Consider the following 11,964-nt stretch of genomic DNA (forward strand, 5'->3'; position numbering starts at 1 on the left):
AAAACTTATTTATTATAAATAACTAACTTAACTTCTTTTCTTAATTTTTTCAAATTGGTCAACTAGCTCTTATAATTGGGACCGGAGGTAGTACATGTGATAAATAATAAAGCCATATATTTTAATGTTACAGATAAAAAGAGGGCTAAGTTGCTGCCTAGAAACATTTTCCCATGTACATCCAATACTTTAAAGTATTTTGTAGTATATATAATATTTTAAGATATTTTTTTTCAGATGCGTCTATTACCGTGAAGTATTTTGTAGTGCTTTTAATACCTTAAAATATTTTTTTAAGTACATCTAACATCTAAAAAATACTGAAAAAAAAAACTTTATAGTGCTTGATATATATTCATTTAATTGACATTTTGAGGAGTTAATAAAAAATTAAAATTGCTCATGAAAGAAAACTTTAAAAGCACAACTACTTATGAAAAATATAATACTTAAAGAACAAAACTACACTACAAAATATTTTATAGTACTGAATACGTACAAAATAATATTTTATAGTGTTGAAAGCATTACAAAATACTCTAAAATATTAAATGTACTCGACAAAATATTTCAGGATACCAAACACAATCTACCCAATAAAAAATTATGAAATCGTAAAGCCAACTTTATAATTCATATAATATTCTAATATAATCTCGTAATACCAGGTAGTAGATAAGAAAAAGGAAAAATCTTAAAAAAAAAGACTGTTGTTGAAATAGAAAAATTATAAATATGGATTCATAATAACATTAGTATGAGTTTTGACAATAATAATACGAGTTTTGATAACAATTTTTATGAACGGGTTCTTATACGCAAATTTTTTTTTTATTTTGGCTGTTTTTTTTGTTGTTGCGATTTTCCAAAAAAAATAACATACGTACTATGCAAGTGATCAGCGATAAACTCAAAGTATAATAAATTTATACAGTCATGACGGCAGAAAGAGTAATTTCCCATAGTTGGCAAAAAAATAACTCTTAATTAGCCTTTCTCTTTTTTTGGGACAGTTTTCCCCCCTAAAACATAGGTATTCTTCTATTGGAGATAATCTTATTTGAAATATTGTTAGGTACTAAATATTGGCACCTTTTCTAATGGCTATTCAAATCTTGGTTCGTCATGTTGTGAAGGACTAATTCTTTCCGTTAAATCCAATCTTTATTAGTTTGGGCTTTTTTTTTTTGATTTAATGGACAGTTTTTTTAATTTCATATTTTCATGTCAAAAACATGTAAAGAAGAGGCCTCAAACTTGTTCTATCCAAGAGGAGGCCTTATTAAACGATACGGAAGCCTTTCATTCTGGCCCAAATATCCATCGCATAAAAAAATATAAAAATACATATAGCTATTCGGCCTGGCACGAAGCAGCGATTGCCTTTGGCTTCTTGATTCTCTTTCCGCTTCTCGTGGCTTGCTCCTGAACTCTCACTGGTACCCTCCCTTAGGGTTAGGGTTTTGGCTATACGGTCTCGACTTTTTCGTCCGTTTCCATGGATCCCACCAAGAAGCGAAAGCTTGATGACAACGGCGTCGTCCCTCCTGATTCCGACTTAAACCTCACTCCTTCCGACGCTCGTAAAATCATTGAGCGCTTCAGCCCCGAGCAGCTCATCGATGTTCTCCAGGAAGCCGTCGCTCGCCACGCTGACGTCCTCGACGCCGTGCGGTCAATCGCAGACCCTGATGTTACCCAGCGTAAGCTGTTTATCCGTGGTCTTGGATGGGAGACCACCACTGACGGCCTTCGCTCCCTGTTTTCCGCCTATGGTGAGCTTGAAGAAGCCATTGTGATTCTTGATAAGGCCACCGGTAAGTCTAAGGGTTATGGTTTTGTCACCTTTAAGCACGTCGATGGCGCTTTGCTTGCTCTGAAAGAACCCAGCAAGAGGATAGATGGTCGCGTTACTGTTACGCAGCTTGCTGCAGCTGGGAATACGGGATCAAATACCAATGCTGCCGACATAGCGATGCGGAAGATATATGTTGCGAATGTGCCGTCTGATCTACCGGCCGACAAATTGTTGGCTCACTTCTCACTTTATGGAGAGATTGAGGAGGGGCCATTAGGGTTTGATAAGCAGACTGGTAAGTCGAAGGGGTTTGCACTTTTTGTGTACAAGACGCCAGAGGGCGCGCAAGCGGCACTTGTGGATCCGGTGAAGATGGTCGAGGGAAGGCAGCTGAATTGCAAGTTAGCGATAACCGATGGGAAGCAAGGGAAGCGAGGTGGTGCTGGGCCGATGGGACCTGACGGAATTCAAGGTCCAGGGAATGCTCATGGTGACGGAATGGGTTTGGCTCCACCGTCTTCCATGCCAGGGTCGCTTTCCGGTCAGTATGGGGGCCCTGTCGGCATGGGATCATATGGGGGTTTTGGGAGTGGGCTTCCTGGTCAGCCTCCGTTGGGGAATCATCCTCTGAACTCATCTGTGGGTGGCACGGGTTTGTCTTCGGCAGGTAATCAAGCGCCCTCTTCCCTCGGAGGTACTGGCGGGTATAGTTCTGGGCTGGGCGGTCCTTATGGTGGCTACGGTGGGCCTGGTTCGACTGGTTACGGTGCACTGGGGGGTGGCGGCGGGGCAGGTTTGGGTGGAGGTAGTGGCGGGCTGGCCGCTGGTGGAATTGGTGGTGCTGGTGGTGGATTGGGGGCTGCCGGTTCTTTGTACAGATTGCCAACTTCAGTGGGAATGCCAACCGGTGGCTATCAAGATAGTGGACCTTACGGTTTATCTTCCGGGTATCCAAATCAACATCACCAGCCTACTGGAGCCTCCCCTGTACCTAGGGTTCCACCTGGTGCCATGTATCCGAATGTACCTCCTTACTACTGAGGTAATCCTTTCTTGGTTGGATTTGTGATTGCCATCAGCATTGGGTGAGTGAATGTGTTCTATTTTGAGGTTATTTTGAGGTTTGCCAATTTTGAATTACTAATGCTATCTTGCTTGCGAAAAGATTTTGTTATAGGCATTCCACTGGGTGATTTCTCTTAGTTTTCATATCGTGATATGAGTGTTGCTTGCTGTACTTAAAGTCTGATGGATTCTTTTGCTTTGCTTTGTCTTCATCAAATCGAATATTGAATTCCTCCTTACATGACTTGATACGCTATCTCATTTTGGCTTTGGCATTGTTATTGGTTGTGTTTTATGAATAATCAGTGTTGAAGCTGACCTTTTTTTTTTTTTTTTTTAAAAACCTTGAAGTGGTGTTCAATATTTGCTTTGTTGACCTTATGTTTGTTATATATAACTTTGTCATTGTATTCCTCAGTTAAAGAAGTGGCAATTAAGCCTCATTTGTAATGTTGATGGATGTATTTATTTCTTGCCATTAAGATTCATCAACTGTGATTCTTCTCATGCTGCTTTGTCTAGGAAAGATCTAAAATGGAAACGGTTGGAGCACCCCCCCCCAAAAAAAAGAAGAAATGTGTATGTAATTCTGGTTTTTAATGTGGTTGAGCCTATGGTGGTCAAAGTTGTTCCTTGTCCCTTTTTAAGGGTTTTCTAATCTACAATGTACAAGCCAAATAGAATTAAGGAAGTTAAAACTTCTCTGTGATGCTTAGCAGTTACTTCATGGTCTTGGATAAGGCTTTAGGCCTTAACACACACACACACACACACACACACACAAGTATATATCCCAATCTGCTATGGTCTCGAGATTTTGCGTTACAGAAATGTTTAAATTCTACAGTGCCAATTCAGTGGCCATAAAAAGACATGCTGTTATTCAATAAATAATAATTTAATAATTTTGGTGGTATGATGTTATGATTCTACCGCATGACATATTCTTGATTTCTATCATGTTCGGAGGTCAATTGTTTACAGACTTTTGTCATTAACAACACTTGAGTATCTGGGGTTTAGGGTCTGTTTGGTATGAAGGAAATGGAGGGGAAGAATGGGGGTGGATTTCAAGGAACTCCGTTTGAAAAATTAGAGATATGGGATTCAAAGCTTTTAATTAATTTTTCTTACTTTTTATTGTACATCTCTTAGTCAAAATTTTAGAACTCCACTTCTCTAATTTTTAAAATCAATCTCATTAAAATTTTTTCTCCCCTCCAGTCCCTCATACCCAACAGAGGGTTATATTTGTGGCACTGCTTTCAAATGTGACATCATAAGTGAATTAAGCAGGCAGGGGAATGAATATATTTCAATTCTCAGATTGCTCTTTTTAAGGTTTTTATTTTAGTCATTATCATTTATTTATTTATTTTTTTTCTGTCCTGGTAATTGTTAGTTTTTCTGACAAATCTCATCATCTGCATGTTTCATGCCATGACTTGTATGTGGAAAGTTGGCGAATGTTTGACTCATCATAATTTTGCTTTTTTGTTTCACTATGTTACGTATGCATGTTCTTCATGCATGCCCAATCTCTGTTGATTGTTTAATATTGGCTTTGACATTAAGATGTGGATGGTGAGATTCTGTACCTTGATGTGATATTTTGAGCTGTCCTGCTGAAGGGTTTGGCAATTATCTGCTTGTTTGCTTTGTGCTATTGCTTTTTAAAATTAGTTTTCTTTGATTGATGGTTGTGGAATGATGGATTGAGTTGCATGGGTATTTGATTCAGGTGTTCCATCACTTATTGGCGCAGATGCTTTATGTGGTTCTGGTGATTACGTGATTGCAGACTATGTGCTTCTGGTGTGATGAATGTATTAGCCTGTCCATTTACAGCCACTTTTCTTCATCTGCACTTAGGCTATGATTAATGAGTTTAGTTAGTCAAAGCTACTGAGTTAGATTAGTCTTGTACTTTTAAGTTTTGAATGGGGAATGTGTTTTTGACATGTTTTCATTAATGTTCATGACTTCTTATTTTAGTTACAACTTCCTTTTGATGTCTGGAATATAAGCTATTCAACATGGAGGTTGTTTCAGTTTTCTAGGTTATTCTTTTTTGTTTTTCCCCCTCTTGTGGGGTTATGTACTGGTGACTTAAGGATGTCCTCATGCGGGGACTTTCATTGTACACATATGAGCCGTTATGTAACCATAATAATGTTAAGGATTGATGGTAATAATTTCAGTTTGCCTGACAAATTGTCTTTGGCCAACGTTGATTTATACAACAGAATTAAAGATACAATTAAACTTTGTAAGCCGTTAAAGGATCTTCTCATTTCTTAAGTATCTTCTGCTCTTCTAGCAATTAAACTATGATATTGTGTTATAGTTTATTGGTTGGTTCGGCATCCACATCTCTACGTTGGTTGTTTGCTTGAACTTGGAGGCATGCTCAATGGGATGAATGTAGTTTCCCTGATATGATGGTGTTAAGTTTGTGTTGTATGGATGCGTAGTCAACTCCTTGCTGGTTGGCAAGTTTTGCTACCTTACTGAGTATTGACTGTTTCTGTTGGTTTTCACCGATGAGCTATTCCTACATTTACTATCTAGTTTTTATTGTTCACTAAGCATCCTAATGTGTGGTTCATTAATTGAGCTTCTGTATTCTAAGCAGTGGTATGTGATGGAAGAATATTAGCCGTGATACTCTATTAACTAGCTTTAGTGTAAATATTCTTTGCTCGGTAGCATTTACTCTTTCCCTCACTTATTTCTGCTGAATCAGTGGGATTGAAAAGCAAACATGTTGCTATCCTCTCCCCAATGTGTATTGCACTCTTTCGCGAATATCATTGAATAATGGGTCAAAGTGCAAACTTGCTCTGAAAGTTTTTACTTGGAAGTGCCAGAATTTTTGGGATTCAATATTGTGCCAAAAGGTTAAATTTTTAACAATTTTGCCACTTACTGATTAAAATTTTAATAATTAATGTCACTATTTTAACAGTCAACATTATTTTTTTAATGACGGGGTAAAAATGCTATGATTTTAAACTTTCAGGTAATATTGAGTCTAAAAAAACTTGCGAGAGTGTCCAATGCTTTTGAGTGATAACTTGAGGCAAATCTGCATCTTAATACTTGAATTATTTTCCATCCTTTTTGTTCAGTATGTTTTATACTCAGTTTCAAATTCGCTCTACTGCCTCACAGCTTAGTAGGGAATCTATAGGTGAACTTGGTCTTCTGAGATACATAGACAACAAGACTGGAATAGTGAGTGTGGACAATAGTACTTGTCAGATGACTTTCAATTGAGCTCCATCTGACTTGCTCAAATGGCTATTTCTTTCTGGCTTAATCTGATTAAATAGTGGAAGTGATCTAGAATTTCAAGACCCATTCTTTGTGTCTATGAATTGCTGAATTCTGTGTCATGCCTTTACTCTTGGTTTCTTCTTTCATACTTTTTTGAGAGAAAATTTGCTGCATTTAGTTGAACCCGTGGAGTGATCTTAATTGTGGATGGTTCTATGCTGGGGGATACTGTCCCTTATTGTGCTCTCTCTATAACTATATACCAGTTTGATTACCTGGCATTCCGCTCTTCTGCCTGCTTCCAACAATCTATTTGTCTGACATTCTCTTACCGTAAGGACATACTGAAGTTTGAGTCATGTCAGAAGTTTGTTGTCCGACAAAAATTTATATACAGAAGGAAGCTGCTTTTTTTAATTTTATATTCTACACAATTAAGATATTAAAATTTATCTGAGTTGCTAATTTTGTGGGTTTTTCGTTATCCGACTGCTATCTTATTGAGAAATAAACCTCATGGCATCCCTCAATATGAGAGCAATAAGCAAGTGAGCGTTTTGCTGTCTGCAGTTATCTTTGCTTTGGCCATTGGTTGTGGCTTTTTTCCATATGGTGAATTTGCATGTCACGGTGAACGATGATGCTTGTTTTGCTTTCTTATCCATCGCTCAAATTGAACAAACAATTGTACTTGGCTCTGGGGTTGCTCTTTTGGTGACCTTATATGGTTGCAAGGGCAGATAACTGTTTTTAATGAGTTGGTTGAAAGATAGCCTAGAATATTCTTCACATTCCTGAATGATTTACTTGCTACAACATGATGAGTTACTTCTTTCGTTGTGGGCCGTTGGTGGCCAGACATTAGAGAATGTCTTCTTGGATTCTCATATATGTTGGATTTTAAGCGGGTGCCCTTTTGTCGCATGAAATCACATTTGAGAATAATGTCTTAACCCTCATGATTGTTTTTCCCATTTGGCAAAATGCTCCTTTCCTCTCTTCCTACGGCTGAAAACTATGGGGGAGTTTCGAAGCCTGATTGAAGCTGAGATTAAGATTTCCATCATATTGAAGAAAAGTTTTCAATGCTGTTCTTGTTGAGTCTGAACCAAAGGACGCTGCAGCCTACTAAAGTTTTTGCCGAAGTGCCTTGCAGTGGTATCACTATTATTGAGAAGACCCCAAGGCAGAAGTGAATATTGTGACTTCTGTACGTGATCTGTCCTTTCTTCTCCCTTCCACACGCTGCCCCCTTTGCTGCCCACAGATTCAATCAACACACTGAATTTTTCTTGGATCGATTGTAAAATGGGACGAATAGATTTGACGTTATTGTACTTTTGTTTCCCTTAATTTTCTGTGTTTTCCATTGTTTTCGTGATCTTTATGAAGCTTGTACGACTGACACGATTAATCTAATGTCTAGGCTCTCAGATTACTTGCTCCGACGTTACGATAGCCCTTGGGAATGCGGTCGCAATTAATTTGTCATTGATAATTTACAACCCGTGAAAATTTTATAGACTACTTTTAGCCTTTTTAGAAGGGGAATGGTATTTAAGAAATGAGTTAATACAAACTTTGATCCGTCTGTTTTTAATTTGATTTTAGTCTCTTAAATTTTAGACTATAGGTTTTGGTCCCTCAAGGGATAAAATAGTATAAGATTTTATTGGATTTATAGGGATTAATGTTTTATATAAAAAGAAATTTGAAGAATCAAAATTTATAGTTTGAAATTTGAGGGTTTAAAACTAAAATAAAAATGAACTTGAGGGATCAAAATTTGTATTAACCTTAAGAAATTCATAAATTGAATGGTGGATTTCAAGAAATTTTGATTAAAGACGAGTGCTTAATTCGCAATCCAAAATTTCTTTGCTTTCCCTGCCAGGTCGATCCTCCAGAATCTCTCCATTTACAGTTTGAAATTCTGTGAAGGTAAATGGTATGATATTAAACAGTGAGAGTTATCAAAATGTTCTCAATAAAATTGATGTGAAGGAGATCTTAGTTAATAAGATAAAGAATTTGTTATTTCTTTTTTCATGAGGAAAACACAGGGAAGTTCTTACAATTTTTTTTGCCCATAACTAGAGGCAGAGTCAGGTTTATATAGAAGCTCGGTGTTATTATATGACAAAATCTTAATAGTAGATATTATTATGACGGGTAAGTGTCATAATGACTTGTCATTTAATAATCACAACTACTCTAATAATGACACAACTATTCTTACAACTACTCTCATAATAACAACTGTCTTGATTATTACAAGAAGACGAAATAGATTGCAGGACTAAATATTTTAATAAAGTAAAAATAGATGGCAACATAAAGTGGTCTTCTGGCGGTTTTTTTTTAAAGAATTATAGGTATTTATTGCTGGTTAAAAAAAATACTTATATGTATTCATATGAAATATGTATATATTAATACATACAGAAGTATATAAGAAAAATATATTTTTTAATTATAAAAAACTACATGTGATTATTATCCGTGCTCGTTTAAGCATCATCTCATGGCTTTGTTACTGATTCATGGAATCACAGGGACCTGGGTTTTGTTGGTGGCTGGGATGTTTCTAGCACTAATTTTAGGGACTTAAATTAATTGAGAAAACTTGAAGGACTCAATTAAAAAAAAAAGCAACAAATACTAAATTGAGAAATGAGGTGAAATTTAAATACTTGCATATTAATTTTTCCTTCAAGTATGGTTTATTGAAAGATCGAGTTCAACTAGATAATGTGCAACCCACAATCGTTTGGTCGGTATTTTTATGCGATTGTGCCTAACCACCATTGCCATTGGGTTACAAGAATTTGTAAATTATAATCGTGGAGAATTATACATTATATTTTTAAAATTATGTAGATCAAATCATTGAGAAAATTGTTTAGGGTAAAATTCATTTTTCATATTATCTAATTTAAATAATTATTTAAGATTTATACATAAAAAATTTGTAAACAAAAAGTTTAGATATATAAATAGATAATATAATTATTGATTTCAAAATATGTTTAAGTTAATTAGTAAAAGAGTGAAAATTTAGAATTTTAATCAAATAAAAAATAAATACGAAATCACAACAACGTTGAATGGGATTATATTTTTTACTACTGTTTAGGAAGATGTCTACAAATTTGGAAATTACTAATATACAATGGTTCATATGATATATTTCATTTGGTATGAAGTTTTTATTTGCAGGATAGATTTCGGTAATCTCAAACATCTAGATATAGATTTTAACAATAAAATATCAATTTTTGCATACAAGTTTTTCCCTTTTTTCTTTTTTTGAGATAAAGTTTGAAAGCAGAATCTAAGTGAAAGTATTTTTTTCTTGATTTTTCCCGTTTTTCCAAAACTTTTTGGAAGATAATTTTAAGGATAAGAGGCCATTCCTCAATTAGATTTTCCCATAAAACTAGTTATAACAAATTTATTTATTTTATTTCATCTTGTCTTTTCAATCTTTTTAATTTCTAATATGGTATAATAAAAAGTAGCGTTAAAAAAAACACAGCATTAACAGATGCCAAGAAAAACGTATAAGATAAATTAAAAATTCATATAAATTATTGTATGTATAAAAATTGAGTAAAATTACATAATCAAACTCATAATTTAATATTTATTTATTCTGTTAATGACATTTTACTTTTAAAATAGTTGGAACAGGTTAGTCTTCATGGGATGATTGCGAAAAAAATATTTAAATGACAGATGATATCAGATAATTAAAATTTATCAAGACAATTAATACAATAAAAATACTGTGAGAATAATTTTAAAAACTATATCCATCCTAAATCCAGAGATGTCATCATCGGATAAATTGTGTGTTGTGTGTGTGTGTGTGTTGTTAATTTAACCATATAAACTATAAATTACACATATATCATTGGCTCCCCAGGAAGAAGTACCTGAATTTGATTTCAAGTATTTTGGTTCTCTCACCCATTACCAAGGCAAGTTTAATCCTCCTTGTTCTCGATGAGTTTATAGAATTCAATTCATCTAAATTATTGGAAACCAAAACAGAAAATACCTTTGTACTATTCCAAATTAAAAATTTTAATACGCATGGATTATTAATGCTCCCAATTGTATATTCATGTTCCAATTGTATATTCATGTTCTGTGACATTGATACATAATCTTATGTTTCCTGTGTAGTTGTAGAATCTCATGAATTTTTATTAGATTGTTGTCTTCTTGTGTTTTCTTAGGCCATGTTTAAGTTATCTATGAATATTTGCATGTTATAATTGAATTATACTCCTATGGTCTTAAATATGAGACTCTTTTCGTAGTGTAACTTACGTTACAAAAGGGATATTATATTTAGGACCGGAGGGAGTATTATTTTGATTATGATCAGATGAATATTGTATTTTTGTTCACTAATTTTTAAACATTGCTTCGACTAATTTAATGATTGGTCTTAGGATCTTAGTGTTGGTCTTCTTTTTGCCTCTTCTACTCAAGCTACACAAAATTTTTAATATATTATTCGTTGCAGTTTCCAATTCAAATTTGTTTTTAGATTTTGGAGAGTTTGAATTTTGCTAAGAATTTAATCCCTTCATCTGAAGTTTGAAAAACAATATGTTATAATTTGGACCTCATTATTTATAGTTGTTGCATTATTAGATTCACCCAGCAATTGCAAGCCTGCATGTTGGCCATGGATTTTAACAAGCTAAAGGATGTAAGCTGGCTGAAGCATATTTATCAGAAATTTGATGAAGTTGGCAAAGAAGTGGAAGATCTCATAAAAGAGGTGTTCTTTTTTTTTCATTATTTGATATACCATTTACATTTTATTTTTTTTATTTAAGAATAAGAATTATAAAGAGGAAATATAGAATATTTATTTGGTTCTGGAAAATTTTTTTTGGTAATTGTTGACTTATTTTGTTAATTTTGACTTGAAATAATTTAGTTTGTATAGTTTCTTGACTCAAAACAAGTTATTCCTTATAGTTTTTTTTATTCGGATTAATCTCTATAATTTGTAATTTAATAAACAACAAAAATTACGTTATTTTGAGTTAAAGTTTAAAAATTAAATCTGCAATAGAAAAAATTGGTCAATTATATTTTCTAATCACCTATGCTTATAACTACTACGACTACAAACGAGGTTTTATAATTATTGGACATCAACTAAAGGAGAACAAGTGCCAAACTACTTCCTTATTGTGTCGGTTAAATTGTATTACCTCCAATTTTAATTATAAGATCTTATTTATAGTTTATAAACGATATGTTATGATCGGGACTGGATTTAGTGTGTATACTTAAATGAATTCAGTGTTAAACAAATTTTCCATGTATAATTGGGGGGGTTAAATCGAGGTATAACCGATGAAAGTTCTTATTTAGTGAGAAGGACTTGATATGTTTTTATATATAAAATGTATCGGTATTCTATAGAATTTCAACATAAGTTTAGGTCTTTCTAACCAATAAAATTTTTAAATAGGGACTTTATATCGATTTTTCTATTAAATTTTAGCCCTATAAGTTCTTAACTCATTTTTGACAACTAAAATTTTTAGCGGTTGCTTTGCAGTTACAAATCATTAGTGAAATTTGCAAGCGTCGGTGTTGGACATGGATTTTCAGCTAAAGGAAAGAGCATGGTTGGATAATATTCACCTGAAAGTTGAGGGATTGGGCGCTAACGTGGAAGATCTCATAATAGAGGTCCTTTTTCTTTCTTTCTTGAGCACTATTTTACTTTCATATGGCTTTTTTACACTACTTTTGGTCTGTTCATACAGCTGAATAATTGCTTGTTT

General features: G+C 34.1%; 1 protein-coding gene across 4 annotated transcripts; it reads left to right on the forward strand.

Moving 5' to 3' along the window:
• Positions 1-1,386: 1,386 nt before the first annotated feature.
• On the forward strand, positions 1,387-5,091 carry LOC114714898 (UBP1-associated protein 2C). 4 transcript variants are annotated; one of them, XM_028899686.1, is made up of 2 exons: positions 1,387-2,883; positions 4,605-5,091. In XM_028899686.1, exon 1 carries the CDS (start codon positions 1,499-1,501, stop codon positions 2,837-2,839), a length of 1,341 nt encoding a protein of 446 aa, XP_028755519.1. In that variant the 5' UTR covers positions 1,387-1,498; the 3' UTR covers positions 2,840-2,883; positions 4,605-5,091. The 4 variants fall into 4 exon arrangements, with proteins under 4 accessions (XP_028755519.1, XP_028755521.1, XP_028755518.1 ...); XM_028899688.1 differs by having other exon boundaries at positions 4,629-5,091; XM_028899685.1 differs by having other exon boundaries at positions 1,387-2,840.
• The last annotated feature ends 6,873 nt before the right edge of the window (positions 5,092-11,964 follow it).

Source organism: Neltuma alba, unplaced genomic scaffold, assembly GCF_004799145.2.
Source record: "Neltuma alba isolate B1F8T4 unplaced genomic scaffold, ASM479914v2 tig00011549_pilon, whole genome shotgun sequence".
NCBI lineage: Eukaryota > Viridiplantae > Streptophyta > Magnoliopsida > Fabales > Fabaceae > Neltuma > Neltuma alba.

Bases quoted from the DNA above. Each gene is read 5' to 3' on its own strand.
- LOC114714898 (XM_028899686.1), top strand. From the start codon at position 1,499: ATGGATCCCACCAAGAAGCGAAAGCTTGATGACAACGGCGTCGTCCCT.